Raw genomic sequence first — 17,457 nt, 5'->3', positions numbered from 1 at the left:
CTATATCAACATTCCATGAGATCTTATTTTTCCTCATCATCTATCTTTTTAGATAAATTGTCTACACCTTTTAGTGTCTTGAATAAACCTCGTTGAACTAGCAAGGCACATAATAACATGTCACATAATAAAGTTATTCCTACCATTAAACTTGTCTACATCAAACTTCATTGTTGATGTTACTTTTATTATTATCATGAAAGCCAATTAATAACCATACAAGTTCTTATATCAATTTATTGCAGAAACAACCCTAAATCTTAAACCAAGTGGCAAGTAGAGAAATATAAAAGAACCACAATGAGTTGCGTAATTAGTCACAATAAATTTATATGGTTTGACATCTTAGGCCTACTTTATAAAAGAGATGATCAGAGAAATCCACTATGAAAAAATAAAAGATTATATAATGTCATGCAAAATTACAATTTCATCCAAGATCTCAAAGTTACCCTAAAACTTACCTTTTCTCTATTTTCTCTAGTCATCAAAGTGTAGAGAATTGAGGCACTTACAAATAAGTATTAACCCTAAAATATGATCATTTTAAGAATTTATATATGAAATAAGTATATGAATATTTATTTTCTCATTTTAACCTATAATTAAAGACAAACCCAACTTGTCACTTAATGGTTGTCCTCTTAAGATTTTTGTACAAATGTTTTGAGTATAAAGCTTTCATGTCTGGAATAATCATACAACTGCTTAGAAATAGACACATGAAGTGCGGCTCTATATGGCTGGATATTGTAGCATTAACTAGCCTTTCACCTTCCATCCCCAATCAGGTCACTGAGCCTTAGTTCAGTGATATTTAATGGAGAGTGCATTTGATCACCTCGTGGAATATGATCAATTGGATTATGATTCTTGCTCTTGTTAGCCTCAGATGAAGTGGATGCTTGAGTATTTTCAGTCGAAAAGGTGCCAGTTATATCCTTAAAATCCCAATCAGTCAAGTAGCTTGGCTTTGATGTAACAGCACTCACTTCAATATCTCCAGTAAGCATTGCTACAACTCTAGACATTGTTGGCCTCATTGTTGGTGACCCTTGAGTGCACAAGAGAGCTACTCCTACAACTCGAAGAGCTTCATTTTCATCGAATTCTGTTACACTTGGATCCATCAACTCTAAACTTCGCCCACTTTCATGCAATTTCCACACCTAGAAACATTATACCGTCAATTCACTTTGAGAAGGACTGATTTTATTAACAAGGGTAAACAGGCAAGTAAAAAAAAAAGTATACAGAGTTTTTTTCTTTTACCCATTCGAGAAGATAGACTCTTTCGTCATCCAAACTAGAATCAGAATTTGCTCTCCCACTTAGGATCTCCAGAGCAACCACACCAAAACCAAAAACATCAGCCTTCTCTGTCAAATGTCCACGCATTGCATACTCCGGTGCCAAATAGCCTCTACAAGAAAATTAATTTGCTTGGTGAGAAGGTTTATTGCAAGAATCCCTTCAAATAATCTCCATTGATTTTACATGTGGCTTCTGAACGCTGCGCTTTGGTATTGACTATAGCTTGGTTCATAATCAGCAAATTAAGAATGATTTAAGGAAATGGTTGGAGGAGGTCTTACATGGTTCCTGCAACTCGAGTGCTGATGTGAGTTTTCTTGTCATCATAGAGTATTGCCAATCCAAAATCTGATATTTTGGGAAAGAGGTTTGCATCAAGCAAAATGTTACTGGCCTTGACATCTCTATGTACAATCCTTGGCCTTGACTCCTCATGGAGATAAGCTAACCCTCTAGCAGTTCCCAGGCATATATTGAGGCGGGTTGGCCAATCAAGATGCATGCCATCTTTTCCTGCATAATTAGGAGCTGCGAGTTAGTACATAATCTATTCCATTACCAAAATGAAGTCAGAAAATCGAACATGTATCTTATTGAAGTACAGTGATTTGCCCAGCCAAGATGCAGGCCTTTTCTATTCACATTCTTCAGCAACCAAAAGTAATCATGTCTATTTCGATCCTCTAGATGGGTGTAGAGAATCAAGTTTCTATGGCTACATAGTAAGGAAAATATGCCAGCATTTGGGAATCTTCATACCAAAGAGTGTCTTATCAAGACTTTTGTTTTCGAGGTATTCATAAACGAGGAGGCGTCTATTTCCTTCAATGCAGCATCCATACAATTTCACAAGATTGCGATGTTGAACTGCCGATATGGTTGCGATCTCCGTCACAAATTGATTTGTTCCTTGGTTAGATGCTACTGAAAGCTTCTTTACGGCAACTTCTCTCCCATCAGAAAGCACACCCTAGAAAGTACCAGAATTTAGTAAAGTAAAGCATAATTTGATTTGTTCCCATCAGAAAGCATACCTGGTCCTAGGTAAACAGACAAATCTTGAACCTCTACCTTATCTTGTTTATAAAATGTAGAGTAATTGTCTTGCGCTTCTTACCTTGTACACAGGTCCATATCCTCCTTCCCCTAGCTTATTTGAAGGGCTGAAGTCTTCGGTGGCAGTCCTCAACTGGGAATAACTAAAAGTGTTTGGTCTAGGGCCCATCCCAAGCAACACTGCAGATTTAAGCAAGAAAAAATGAAGTCATTAGATTAGGATACCTTTCTTTATCTAACATAATTTATACAGATCATGTTAACTTAATATATAAACTTCTCTACAGGAAATGGTGGATCATCCAAGCAGAGTTAACCTCCTCCAAAGAAATTACACCTAGATTCATGGCATAAAATCATTTTCTGTTTAAGGAAAATTTGAAGGTTCTTGGTTGTGTATCAGGATCAAGTACATCTTCACTCATATGAGAGAGTTGAAGGCTTGAGGAGAGCCTCTGCTCACTATTGGAATCATCACACTTCACCAATTCCAGAATCGATAAGGTTTGGATTGGACAAACTATAATAAGTACAAGTTGTTTGATTATTAGATGGCCTTACCTTCCTCATCTTCCCTGTCTTTTTTCATCATGATGTAGAGAACTGCAAATATCAGGATCAAGCTCACAACTCCAACAGAAATGGAAACACCAACAATCACCCCCGTCCTGCTCTTCTCTTTTCGAGTACTGGATGGTATCCCACTAACATTTGGTGTAAAATCTGTGCAGTAAATTCAATTAGCAATAGCAGTGAGAACCAGACCAGAAAAGCACAATCTGAACATACTAAGTTTGATTGGTAAGTTGAGACATGTTACCTGGAACAACATTGAGGGCTGAAATGATTGGTCCATAGTAGCCTTGTACAGGGTTACAGCACGTACCCTTACCAGCCCAAAACAGGTGAATTTCAAGATGATTTTCTGACACAGTAACGTTAAAAGTCTTTGTAATTGCTATGTCAACCCCACCTGCCTCCATTGATATGTCAAAGTCCTTCAATTGGCGGTTTCCCTAAGAAACATATGAACACAGAAAATGGAATTTTAATCATAGAAATTTGTAGAACATGCATTTGGTTTTAAACCTTTTTTACCTGAATATAGATATCAAAAACACGTCGTGCTAAACTATCCCAGGTTTGTGAGCTTCGAGCTGCAAATCTAGTTTCTGCAAATAACAGATTTATAGTGTAAGGCCCATTCTGGAGACCTAGACCATAGTACCTAAGGGAACCAGGAGATATCCTTGAAGTCTGGTACAGCTCTGGGGTGTTGGTGCCGGTAACTTGTTTTAAGTTATTTTCAAAATAACTAGGATCTTTTCTATCAGCGTACAAGCCTGCATTGCTCACCGCCCATTTCTCAGTGCTAGTTACAGTGAATGATGCTGCACTGATAGATGAATTTTCAGCTTCATAAACTGTGCCGTCAGCAGTTGTCATCATTGGACCACCACACTTGATTGAGAAATTTGCATCTGCAACAGATGACATGATAGAACTAAAATCAATTATTCTCTTCCAAATTGTTGAAGTATGAAGCCATTGTCACCTTTATATGAAACTAATTCCTGGAAGTCTAGACATGCTAGACAAAACTAGGATGATTACTGGCAGGGTCTGGGAAGGCGCACTTTGTATTGAATTGGACAATGAAAAGTTCTAGTAGGAACTAAATTGCTGAATGGAGAAGCTTACAGAGTGGAGGATTCCGATTGCATGGGAAATTTCTCTGTAGACAGTTCAATCCTGGTAGAACACTACATGGGAAAACATTTATTGCTTATCAGGATTGGAAACTAAGAAAGAAGGAAAGGATTGGTTCCAAATACATGATCAATTTTGCACCAGTTTTGCTTAATGTGCGCCCTATTAATTATAAGGGCTTTGAAAATACATATCACTTCACCTTATATTTGAGCTGTCAAAAGTGAAGTTGTTGGCCACTAAATTCCTGCATAGTTTCACAAAGGTTACTGACAAATATGTGCTCTAAAACTCAGTAAAGATTCGTGATGACAGAATAAGGCGATATTGATTTCTAAGAGGTAATTCATTTATTTGGTGTTCAAAACGTAGTGTTAAACTCAGAAAACAAAGATGCGTGAAGAAAGCGTTGTGGTTTGGGACACATACAATTGTATATTTGAGGTTACCCATGAAGGAAAAGTCCCTGACAGATAATTATAAGACAAATCTCTGCAAAAATAATTATATAAACGGGGGTTAGTAGGTGCATGATAACAAATGAGTTGCGATAAAATTAGATTCTAACTTAATTCAGATAAAATAAATAAATAAATAAAGATAAAAAAAAAAAAAGGTTTCAGGATATAGTCCAATAAAATAATGGTGTCATGATATGATCTAACATTGCTTCAGAAGGCGTCATGTAATCGCTGCTTAGGCAGTGCCAACAGTTTCAATGTATAATATTCTTTGGTACGAGGACTTACATTGTCTGAAGTGTACTGCTCTTCTGGTTAGGAAGGGTTCCAATTAGACTATTGTTTCCAAGAAACCTGGCCATTGCAATATATGGGAAGAGAATAGAAAGAGAAAGTAACAAAGTGAAGAGTTCAGCAAGAGTGTCAGAACCGGAAAAAAAATGATCAAAGCACTTCTAAAGGTTTAGTGATATTTACAAGTATTGAAGAGAACTCATAGTGAAAAAAGCACTTGGAACTTGGCCTGTTAAATTGTTGAAACTTAAATCCCTGAAAAATTGATGAAAAAGTTACATAACACACGAGTGCAAGTAGATTTCAAGGGTGGCTTTGGCCTTTTAAGCTAAATGTATCAAGAACTTACAGTCTATCTAAAGTCTGGAATATTTCTCCAATATCAGATGGAATACTACCACTAATCAATGCATTCCTCAGAGTCCTTCGGAGAAGATAATCGAGAAATTAGTGCATATTTGGATGCATATAAAATAAAGAATAGACTAGTCAACTACTTACAAGTCGGTCAAGCTCTTCAAGTTCTTGATAAAATCAAGAGTAGAGCTCACATTGCTTAAATCGCTGATTCGCCTGTACAGTTATGTGCATTTACACATTACTAAAACTAATTTTCTTTTGCATGTAGACAAACATATGAAAGACAAAGAGCTATATATAAAACTCACAGAGAGGTCAGTGAGGTCAAGTCGGAGAAACTGGATGGTATAGGACCTTCAAAAGAATTCCCTTGAAATCTCCTGCAGGAACATTCCATAAACCGATCAAACAACTCATTATTCCCTGTATCTATAAACATACTACTGTTGTGTCTAACAAATGCAAATATCAGAAGATTTTATGGCTTACAATGATGTCAGCGCTGTCCAGTTGCCAATAAAGTCAGGTATGTTGCCTGTGAAAGCAGCATCTGAAGCCGAACTGAACATATACAAGCCAAGCGAAGGTAAGCAATGCTGGGGTACACTAACCTTGGATTTGAAGATGAACAAACTGCTATAAACTTATAGAATGTGATTTCCTTACAAGATTCTCATTTTTTGAAGGTTAATAAATGTTGAGGGAATTTCACCACCCAATCCACAACTATTCACATAACTGCAAAACAAACATATATCAAAATCATGTATTTAACTACATATGGTACAAATACTTACAGAAAGGAGGTCTTTGGTTACATTACAGGGAACACGTGCTACAACTTACAGTTCCTCAAGATTGACAAGTTGACCCAGTTCTGGAGGGAGTGTTCCTGAGAAATTATTTATACCAATAGACCTGGTGAACATGTAACATATAAGGCTTTTTTAGAAGATTATCATCCAAATACGATTGCCTATATGCTTAAAACCTGTACAATACTTCATCTTGTAATTTGTCCATAAATTAAGACCAAAATAAGGATATATGCTGATAATTTATTCCACGAAGTAAAATTTGATTGAAAAGCAAATCCTACAGCAAGGTTAGCTCCTTAAGATTTCCAAGCTCCTTAGGAATGGTCCCAGAAAACGCATTATGCGCAATTGACCTAGTCACATGAAAAAAAGTATGGTCAATGAGCTGTCGAGGTTCAATTTTTTTTCTTTTTATGCAACAGAAGTGTGTCAGTTTTAATAAAATGTTCTGGAAAGAACTTCTTTACTTACAAACTCTGCAATGCAGTTAAATTTTCGATAAATGCAGGCAATGGACCGGTGAAGTAATTTTGATCAATTTTCCTGCAAAATTCCTTCAACTATATAAGCTAGAAGCATAGAATCTTTCAACAAAACTTTAATAATTTGGGTGTTTCCTTACAGAAGGGTAAGATACGTCAATGCCGTAATTACTTCCGGAATCTCCCCTCTTTTGTTCAAAGCATACACTCTCCTGAAAATAGTTCAAAAGTTATATGTAGACTAAAACATAAACCAAACAAATGCCAACTGCCCTAAATTTATGAGGGCTCATGCGAAAAATCAAAATTCTTTAGAGAGAGAGAGAGAGAGATACAGTTGAGTAATGTGACATGTAGTACTATTATTGTAGGTACAGACACATTTGATAGCAGGATTGTTGGCAGTGTCTTCAAAATCGGTGCCGTTAATGGCAGATCCACTGCATGGCTCTCCACTTAAGTTCCATAATCCCACAGCTTTTGTGTCCCATTGTTCAAATAATGAGTTCAATGCACTTACTGTGTCACCATCACAAAACAACTTTTATAATTAGTTTTAACTGAGGCTGTTAAAAAAAAAAAACAGCAAAGAATTGATTAAATCAAGATAACAAAAAATAACTGAAAAAACTACTATGCGATTCTTATTCATATTCTTAGTTTATAAGAAAATCTACAATGCAATTCTTTGTTTTTTTTAATTTTCAAAAAATTTGCCTAGTCATTTCCACACATGAATCATTTACAAAGATATCAACTAGAGTTATTAAACCTAAATCTGAGACAAAACTTAAATCATAAGTCAAGAAAATTAACTTAAAAAAAAATAAAAAAAACATCAAAACTATATCATTTTAACAATAATAATAAAAAATAAATAAATTATTTTATCCAATTTTACTAGATAACAAAGTCACTTATCAATTTATATTCTTAATCGGATCAAACTAGATCTAGGTCTCATTTGATTTCCAAATCAATCTACCAAGTCGGTTTGGATTTTATATATACATATTTATAAATGAAAATCTATTAAGTCTATATCACTTTTTCTTATATTATTTAAACGAATCTTTGAAAAAATTCTAGGGCTACGTAACATATGTAATTACTCCTCTTAGAATTAGATTAACGTGTTTATTAAGAAATTGATCAAACTTTTGAATCGCCATAGCAAAAGTTGAAGTAGAGAAGTCAATTACTTACATTCAAAAGTTTGATTAACAAAAACCATATGTATTAGTTGACTGTTTGCATGGATTGTAAGAAAATTCCGAGGTAATGATTATAAGAAGAGAAAAAACCTCCAAGGTGATGAAATTACAGTCGAGGATTTCTAATTTAGAAATGCCCCACTAAAAAAAAGGTGTGCTTCAAGTGGGCATTGATTGTGACACCCTCAAACTATCCATGCATCCTCTCTTTCAGATTATTATCATGCCAAAATTATATCATAAATATAAGCCATCGGTATGGACTAGTGAAAAAAATATCATATCTTTTTGGCTACCGACTTGTGGGATATTGAAGTGCGGGCGGCGGTCAAGTATTAATAAAAAATATAATAAAATAATATTTTTAAAAAAAATTATTTTTATATCACAGTATAAAAACAATAATAAAATATTAATTTAAAAAAATCATAACATGTGAAAAACAAAAACATCATCAAATACACAGGTAGCGTTTTTTAGTTTTAATCTCCTACTAAAAAGGCAATTCTAATCTCCATGAAATATGGATGAAAACAGAACAAGAAAGAAAAGTAAGAGTTTCAGTCAGATTTTACATGTATATGATACTTTGCCTTAAGACTATAACCCAGCTTAATTTTAAGAATGTTAAAACAAGATAAGAAAAGACGTATTTTAATTATTAAAATCATTTGAAGCTAATTAAGAGCTATATATATTTCTTATATATAAATCTCCGATCTGCAGTTTTTCTTCTTTTTTTTTATCAACTAAACTGCATACCTTAGGCTCTCAAGGCCTGCCGAAAGATACCTGGACCTTTCTCGCTTGCAACCCACAGTAAAAAGTTGTCCATAATATGTTTTTTTCTTCCTTTCTTTTTGGTTTTGGTTTAGGGAAAAAAAGCAAACAATGATTTTAATTATGATACCAATCATCTACTGTTCCATTCTAAGTCATTTAATCAATTTTTTTATAATTAAAAATATATTAATTTGTTAATAGTGATATTCTTATTCATATTCTTGGTTAATAAGAAAATCTACAATTTGATTCTTTGTTTTTATTAATTTTTGAAAATTTTGCGTCATCATTTTCACAAATGAATCATTTACAAAGATATCAACTGAATTAACTTTAAAAAAATAATTAAAATATCAAAACTCTATTGTTTTAACAACAATTATAAAAAAAAATAATAGGGTTTTTTATCTAGTTTTACTGGATAACCAAATCACTTGTAAATTTTTATTTTTAATTGGATCAAACTACATCCAGGTCCCATATTGATTTCCAATTCAAGCCACCAAGTTGAAGTAGAAAAGTCAATTACTTACATTCAAAAGTTTGATTAACAAAAACCATATGTATTAGTTGACTGTTTGCATGGATTATAAGAAAATTCGACATCAATCCTGATTTAATCTTCTACTAAAAAGGCAATTCTAATCTCCATGAAATATGGATGAAAACAGAACAAGAAAGAAAAGTAAGAGTTTCAGTCAGATTTTACATGTATATGATACTTTGCCTTAAGACTATAACCCAGCTTAATTTTAAGAATGTTAAAACAAGATAAGAAAAAACGTATTTTAATTATTAAAATCATTTGAAGCTAATTAAGAGCTATATATATTTCTTATATATAAATCTCCGATCTGCAGTTTTTCTTCTTTTTTTTATCAACTAAACTGCATACCTTAGTTTCTCGCGGGGAGAAAATAAATTTATGCCACCCACCCTCATAGCTAAAACTAATGAAACCCCGGATACGCGAAGATTGCAAGAGTAAAAAAAAAAGAAAGAAGATGCAAGAAAGATGGATATGGAAGCATATTCACATGGTTTATTTTGGAACCATTTGCCCCTCATGAGGATTATTTAACTTGTACTGCAGAATTCAGGTGGTCTGAGAGAGATACGTACCTTCAGACGGATCAGTAGTGGCGTTTTGAGCGTTGGACAAGTGAAACATTGAAAGAAGGATGAACAAGTGAAGACAGCAAGAGTAGACAGCGAAGACTGGAGAATGGAGCAGCTTTACACTCCATCCCATCTCTCTCTCTCTCTCTCTCTCTCTCTCTCTCTATCTGGGAAAAAGAATGCCTCCTCCCTTTAGAGTTTAGAGCTGTAGTTAAAATGAAATGAAAGGCTACTGAAATAAATACGAAGAGAGCAATGGTTTGGGTCTTCACCATTTCTCTCCCTTTCCGCCTTGCCAAGTTACAAAACTGTTAAAAAAAAAAGTACTTGCAACTTTTTTATTATATTCAAGTAGTTTTTTTAAAAGTATTTTTTATTTATAAATATATTAAAATATTTTTTTTTTTTTTAACATTAAAATATCAAAATTAATCTAAAAAAAATATTAATCTAAAAAATTAAAATTTTATAAAATTCCGATTGCTTTGCTCGTGATCGTAGATAATTAGTTCACGAATAAGCATTTGAAGACGCTCTAATTTGGCTGCTTAGACTTCGTACACTTCAACCGTACAATACGAGGACTGCCGCTCGTTGTACCTCTTGAATTTGCATTCCGACTTTTCCATTTATTGAACAAAGTATAAAACTTGGTTTAAGACATTTTCAAAGGTCTTCGTATCAGACAAGTACGTAGTGGATAAGAGTTTGGTCAGCTATGTGGGGCTTATTCTAACACTCACCGTTTTCTCATTATCTTATGTTGAGAATGCATGAGATGGGGCCCATTCTATAAGGCCAGATCACTTTTGCCTCATGATGATGCATCAATAATCCTAAGATGACAATTAGCTCCCCGGGTTAAACAAGGAAGAGATTTTTTTTTTTTTGGTTAAAAATACTTTTCATTTTAAAATATATTAAATTTATGATTTTTAGATTATTTTTTTCAGTAATTTTAATATATTAATGTTAAAAATAATAAAATCTAAAAAAAAATTAATATATGCTCAATTAAAAAAGTTGTAAAATAAATAAATTACAGGTCTACATGGATTGAAAAAAATATATTTTTATTTTTATAAAATCTTGTATACAAAATCTATTATAAAAAAATATATTTAACTAAAACTACAACAATCACAAACAGGTCATCCACGAAGTCATCCAATAGATTTGGATACTATCCATCTTACACATATACCACCCGGGGCCATGTTAGCATCTCAAATGATACAAACAGCATATAAATGATCAAGGTGGGGGAAAGGAAATCAAAAGGGCGAATGGTAGCCAGTGAATATTGACCATAAATGAATGAATGTGTCGAAATCGTACAGTCAACAAAAAAATTCTGTGTTAGCATGCCTCAGTCATAATCATCGGCATAGTGATAATCATCCTCTTCATTTTCAAAATACATATCCTTGTAGTTGTCATTGTTGCCGGCATCAATCTCTCCATAATCAAGTTCGTGCTCGTCATTTTCTTCACTGGCACCAGAACTGTGTCCTTCAGGGATGGAGTTCTCGTCCACCTGCTGTGAATCAGCATAATTGGCATTAGAGTGTTTGTTGTCTTCAACCTTTCCAGGAACCTCCTCCTGTGATCATACAGCATATATTAACTTATGACCATTAGGAATAGAATCTTTGAAGAAAATAAAAGCACTGAAAGTATGGAAAAGTGGAAATAATTCAAACCAAGCATTGATGGTAACAAAAAAGAAACCCACCAATGTCACAATCATACAGTGCAGATGAATAACATGTTTCTATAGTTTGCATGATAGGTGCTGCAGGTTCAATTTGCAGAGAGTATTAAGTCAACTTTCTCCCTTAGAAGGTGGTTATTTAACTCAACATGTCTTAGAGTTCAATTACTTAATATCACTTCTGTATTATTTTTGTGAATAGAAATGTCAATTATACTGATAAAACGATGTTAATGAAGTGCTCCTGCAAGGTTCAATGAAATTTTGTCACCGATAATAAGTTGATAGCAACTAGCTCTATGTCACCGTGCCCTATGTTAAGTTTTTCAAGATATACAGAGAGAGCAGCTTCCTTTTTTTTCTTTTCTTCCGAGGAAACATAAAGTGGGCAAATTCATCCAGGAAAAAAAAAAATAGTGAAGTAGAGAAACGTACAGGCTCATCATCCAATAGCTTCTTCAAGACATCATAGTTGATTTTCGAACTCGATCTCTGGAAAGACCAGACAAAACAAAACGTTAGTATCCAAAAACACAAGAATTACTAAGAGGGCCACAAATTCTCGCATGATGGGCAAAGATTTAACACTAAAGCTGTTGGGAAAAAAACTTGAAAACGTGAAAACCATAAAGTTTTCAAATCGATTCTGACTTGTAGAAAAACCTAATAAGCATAAAATGCTTATTTTGAATAATTGTGGGTGAAAAAACAGAAGAAACATGATTGCTTTGAGGATAAAACTGGAAAATAGCAGAATTAAAATAGATACCCCAAGAGTAATTCATCAGCGCTTAAATTTTTCTTTTTTCAAATAGCAAGAGAATGACATCTTATCTGGATCAACTTGAACTTATCTATCAAACCGGCGATTTCAGTTCTTTCAAATAATTTTTATTTAATTACATAACAATAAAAAAATACAAACTACTTGAAAAAAAGAGCATAAAAATTTTTAAAAAACAAAGGACTTGTTAATAGATTGTTATACTCTTATTCAAAATCAAAGTAAGAATTGAATGATATTAAATAAAATAACATTTAAAATATATTATTATTTAATTTAAGAATTTAATAAATTAAAATTTTAATAATATTTTAAATTAATTAATTTTAAAAAATATATAAATTTAAATTAATGAAAAACCAAACAAAAAAAAAAAAAACATATCAACGACAGCATGGTCTATATTAAAAAGCCAACGTGCACCTAGGCTAGAAGCCTAGGCCTGGGCGCTTCCACTGTTTTTATTTTTATCTCTGGAGTGAATAACACGTCATCTACTCTTTTTTTTAGGCAATGAGTATCTGTTTTGCCTAGACTCCAATCATCAAAATAATTTAATGTATAAACTAAAAATTCTTTTTTTTAACTATTTTCACCCAAAACTAATCTCAAATCACCATTAAAATCAATATAAACCACCCAACAACTCCAAAATAACCCAAAATGACTTTAAAAAATCAAAAACAACCAAATCCAAAAAATTAAAACCAGACCCAATATGCGTATCTTGCCGTGTTTAGAAAGAAAAATCATCATCATCAAACCTTCTCCTAGAAAAATCATCATTATCTTTTAATTTAGTATTTTTACTATAATTTTGAATCAACTTTCATCTAATTCGACAGTAAGAGGATTTAGTTGGAAAAAAAAAGGAAAAGAAAAAAAGCTATGTGCTTCACTGTTAATATGAATACTGAAGCACCATGTGAAAGTCCAGATTTTTTAGTTTTTTAAGTTAATTCATCTTTCCACCAAGTGTTTATTCTTACCGTCTTATTCTCTGTCTGGCCAGCAATTTTAATGGCTTTCTTAGAAGGTGTTCTTTTCTTTACCTTTCTAGCTCCTTTCAGTTGTTTCCCCTGCCAATAAAGCCCCAAGATAGAGAATATCAAAAACTGAAGCCGGTAGCCACACAAGAATAGTGGTAAGCCAGGCATTCCTTTGATAGAAACAAAATATCTTCAACAGCTTCTAAAATGGACGTGAGCCAAGATATCTACAGATTGGATAACTTGAAATGGCAGAATTCACAGGGAAGACATTACCTTCAAATATTTCTTGTTCATCATTTCCCAAAGGGTTCTTTTGAATTCCATCTCTTTTTCATTGTGAAGAAGGTATCCAGCAATCTACGAACCATTTGGAACTAGGTCAACATCCAAAGTTGAGCATGACATTAGAGGAAAAAAAATCTACAATTTTAATTTATGACAGACCTTGGTGAAAGAACTTGATATACTACTTTAATACATGTCTTTATAGGTAGGGGAAAGCAACAACAGATGGAAGTTGGATCGGTTGTATGTTAGGGATACAAGACCTAAGTAAACAAGGCATTCAAGCCAGAGGTATAGCTTTTCATATTGGCAGTTTTCTACATTGGCATAAGCTGGATGGGCTTACAAGGGACGCATCAAGGAAAACAATAATTTTGTAACATTAAAGTTCTTTCAATCAGGTGGCACATCCAAGTTCCTTTATGGGAATTAAACAAGCCTCGTTACCCTTTTGTTTACATCATTCGGAAGATTGAGCTCCTATAGCAATTTAAAAAAAGGAAACATTGCATACCTCAGCATCATCGATGTCACTAAGATCTTCTGAGTCATTAGCAGCTGCAGTACTCCTCGATTGATTTCTCTGTAACCAATTAGAGGCATTCTCCACATTTAGGTGGAAAACAGAAGCTACTGAACCATTGGAACAACAATTTGATCAATATAGATCCAAAAAAGTTGAATTTCCACCTTTCAGAACAAATAAATTAAAAGGCTTCCCTTACCTTTACTTCTTTTAAACTTCCCAGTTCTCTTAGACTGTCCCAATGCTGAGGCTCCACCTTTTATGGAATTTAGACGCGTCTTGGAAGAAGATTTTACTTCTTTCTCCATCTAAAAAACCTGAGAAACCATAATAAGACATTGTATAACGCACATTCCTCCATCCTATTCTGCACAAACCAAGTTAACTATACAGAACAATTTCACCATTTTGCAGAAAAAACAGATAAACCAACAAAAATAGTCTTAATGCAACAACTTGACAGCTAAATAGCATCCTCATTTATACATGTTCAAAACTTTCATCATGTAATAGAAACCAAAGCTAGGAGGACATCATTCGTCCAAGAAATAAAAACATGTGCAAGTAATGTGGATTAGTACACCTATCTCACCAGAAGAAGGAAGATTATCACCCCTCATTTTCCACCGAAATTGTACTAAAATCTTATAAAAGCCAGAGTAACAAAATAGCAATTTAAAAGCAAATGAAAAATGTCTAACAGGAAACCTGTCCATGAGGTAATAATTACATTACAAATAAATTTATGGCTCATCAATAAGCAGGGGGTTTAAATGGGCACATTGACTTGTATGTGGAAACAAAATACAAAGACAGACGCACCTGATGGGAAACGCATGTGAGATCCACAAGCACAAGCAAATGGATTAACAGTGAAATCTGAACAGAACGACATCATTTTTTATTTAACCCGAAATCAACACTGTATATAGCAATCACAGCCTCACTCAAAAAATAAAATAAAATAATTCTTCCATTCTACTTTATCACTTATGTTCTTTCATTAGATGATGATGATGATCGTTATTATTATTGCTATTATTATTATTTACCAGAAACCAATCAAGAAATTGAAAAATCATCTCATGAATAGAAACAGCAGCATAGATAAATCAATCAATAATGACAACCAAAACAAAGATTGTACAATCAAAATTATTAAATGAAAAGGGAGGAGAAGAAGAAAACAGGGCATACCGTTAGAGAGCATGGGAGAGATGGGTTCTGGAAGAGAAAAAAGAGGGGGGGGGGGGGGCAGAGATCGTTAAAAGACGATGAATCTCAGGTCTTGGAAGCGTTTTCAAAAGTTGCGTGTTGTTGCGCGGCTACTTTTATTCTTAAGCCAAGCGAGTCGGTTTGCTTGCCGCTTGTGGTTCAACAAGGGTTCTGTGGATGGGTTTTCATTGGAAAGAATCAAGCCCGTCAAATAAAACTACACGGCCCAGATTAACGGAGTGGATTGAATTAGAAAACCACCTCCAAGTCTGCCCACCCCAAAAAAAAAAACATTTGATTAAATCCTTGAATCTAATTTGTAGATCCAGTACTTTGTCATTTGCGATAAATTACATTATTAACTATTAACTGTAAATCTAAAAATCATGAGGAGTTTATTATGTAAAATGCACTGTGGATCCTTTCTTATGGTATTGTTGACGGATTGTTTATAATATTATTTTTTTTTTTGTTGTTTTTTCTTTTCTTTTTTTTAGCCCTTGTTAAACCAAATTGGTGACCACTTGTAGAGGAATGGTCAAATTAAAAGATAGAATACTGAAATAAAAAACACAAAAAAAATGGATGACTTTAATAAATTTTAGGCAAAATGTTTATTGTTGTCCTTGTACTTTTCAAAATCTAAGGACAAAATCAATTTTGATCACAAATTTTATTAAAAACAAAATACATTTTATTCTTAGTTTGAGAGAGATAAAAGAAAGTCATTGAAATCTAATGTTAGGAAGAGTAAATTTTTGTTGGCACTAATTCCGACCACAAAATATTCAATATTGGTGTCAAATTGTTCATTTGACAAGGGGAGTTCACATTAGATTTTTTTTAATCTTGAAATTGCATGAAAAACATATTTGAGCTCAGTAAGATTTTTTATTTCGAGCTTTGAGATGGTTTTTTAGAGTTTTTTAGATCATTAATGGATTTATTAAGTTTTTCTAGAGTGTTTTCTAAGTTTTTTAGGTTAAAAAAGGGTTGAAAATCATTTTATTGGTTAAAAGAATTTTTTCCTCGGTTTTCCAACCACTGTTATGGGCGGAATTAGACAATATCAAACGATGTGTTCTCCATTTTAATAAATAATGCATTGTCTAACTTATTATAACAAATAGGACGAATTACATATAATCTGTCTCATTAAAAATAAAAAATATTAAGGGCCCAAGCATGCAGGGCCTCTTCTAAAAGGCTAGCATACGAACCCTTATTAGATGATTTAGGCAAGTTGTATAAACCCAATGATACCTGACCTTTTTTTAAAAAAAGTTTTTTTAATTAATTCAAAATAATTTTTAAATTTATATTTAAATTAGTATGCATTCTCTCTTTTATTTGTTTATCTAGCTTCTTTTAAATAGCCTATTTTTAATTTATTTTTTAATTATTTTGTATACATTTATTTTTTTTAGAGATTTTTATATTCATCAATAATTTTTTATCTTTTATATAAATAAAATTTGTTTTAATAAAATTAAAAATATTTATTTTTGCATAATATTTTTAATATGTGTAATTTTACATAATATTTTTTTGTTTTTTTGTTTTATTTAATTAATTTTATAAGTATCTATTTTTATTATCACTTAATTAAATAAAAATTGATATTTTTAAATAAAGTTATTAAATTCAATCTTATCAAAAAATTGGGTTGTAAAGTAAAATATTATGATCTATATTTAATTTTAATGTTTAATTATTATTAATAACTTTTTATTTATTTAATATATGATTGTGTTTCATGATGTAAAAGAGAGAGAGAGATATTGATCACGATTTGATTTCCATTTTACGTTGAAATTGATTGGCCGTGTCATATCTAATAAATAGATTAATTGGATGATATTTTATTATTGACCTCAATCGAGTCAACTTAACAATCACGTCATGTTACTGAATAAACTGTTAACACAAGGAAGATTCTAAATAACCAGAACAAAAAAATAAGTTTTTTTTTTAAGTTTATGATTCATTGTCGATACTTTCCTCAACATCTTGGAACACTAAATCCTAGTATTTCAATGATAAGAACATTTTAGTGCACTCTTTCACGAAATCTTAGTCTCTGTCTGATCCATAATCAGAGGCGCTTAGCATCATGTTCCTAAAAACCTTTTTTTTTTTTTTTTTGACATATATATAAAAAAAATATGGACATTCGTTCCAAACCTCAAATATCAAGGCCTCAAAGGGTTAAACTGCTAGCATCCATTTATCCAACGAAAAGCTTGAAACACAACAAATTTATTCAGTACCAACAGGGACAGCATCAGGAGGCCATTTTTGATGATCGAGATTTGGGAGTATCTAAGTAG

The 17,457-nt window shown here is 32.7% G+C and overlaps 2 protein-coding genes across 4 annotated transcripts; both read right to left on the bottom strand.

Annotated features, from left to right (window-relative positions):
* Nucleotides 1-385: 385 nt before the first annotated feature.
* LOC118033961 (probable LRR receptor-like serine/threonine-protein kinase At1g56140) lies at nucleotides 386-9,906 on the bottom strand. Its single transcript, XM_035039106.2, has 24 exons — nucleotides 9,615-9,906; nucleotides 6,831-7,014; nucleotides 6,636-6,707; nucleotides 6,485-6,556; nucleotides 6,295-6,366; nucleotides 6,042-6,113; nucleotides 5,862-5,933; nucleotides 5,685-5,756; nucleotides 5,504-5,575; nucleotides 5,337-5,408; nucleotides 5,185-5,259; nucleotides 5,019-5,090; nucleotides 4,830-4,895; nucleotides 4,510-4,572; nucleotides 4,283-4,327; nucleotides 4,072-4,133; nucleotides 3,469-3,851; nucleotides 3,191-3,386; nucleotides 2,932-3,093; nucleotides 2,432-2,550; nucleotides 2,074-2,284; nucleotides 1,596-1,827; nucleotides 1,273-1,423; nucleotides 386-1,169 (listed from the first exon to the last, which is right to left on the bottom strand). The coding sequence occupies exons 1-24, from the start codon at nucleotides 9,742-9,744 to the stop codon at nucleotides 771-773; spliced, it is 3,126 nt and encodes a 1,041-aa protein (XP_034894997.1). The 5' UTR covers nucleotides 9,745-9,906; the 3' UTR covers nucleotides 386-770.
* A 979-nt stretch (nucleotides 9,907-10,885) lies between these two features.
* Nucleotides 10,886-15,293, bottom strand: LOC118033968 (uncharacterized). Of its 3 annotated transcripts, XM_035039115.2 has the most exons (8): nucleotides 15,110-15,290; nucleotides 14,735-14,791; nucleotides 14,112-14,229; nucleotides 13,901-14,019; nucleotides 13,375-13,458; nucleotides 13,099-13,188; nucleotides 11,761-11,817; nucleotides 10,886-11,214 (listed from the first exon to the last, which is right to left on the bottom strand). In XM_035039115.2, the coding sequence occupies exons 3-8, from the start codon at nucleotides 14,218-14,220 to the stop codon at nucleotides 10,981-10,983; spliced, it is 693 nt and encodes a 230-aa protein (XP_034895006.1). In that variant the 5' UTR covers nucleotides 14,221-14,229; nucleotides 14,735-14,791; nucleotides 15,110-15,290; the 3' UTR covers nucleotides 10,886-10,980. The 3 variants fall into 3 exon arrangements, with proteins under 3 accessions (XP_034895006.1, XP_073267308.1, XP_073267307.1); XM_073411207.1 differs by lacking the exon at nucleotides 14,735-14,791 and having other exon boundaries at nucleotides 13,901-14,016; nucleotides 15,110-15,293; XM_073411206.1 differs by lacking the exon at nucleotides 14,735-14,791.
* Nucleotides 15,294-17,457: the final 2,164 nt, after the last annotated feature.

The sequence above is a fragment of the Populus alba genome, chromosome 1 (genome assembly GCF_005239225.2).
Source record: "Populus alba chromosome 1, ASM523922v2, whole genome shotgun sequence".
NCBI lineage: Eukaryota > Viridiplantae > Streptophyta > Magnoliopsida > Malpighiales > Salicaceae > Populus > Populus alba.
The sequence above is the reverse complement of the archived record's forward strand: the minus strand, read 5'-3'. Positions and strand labels throughout refer to the sequence as shown.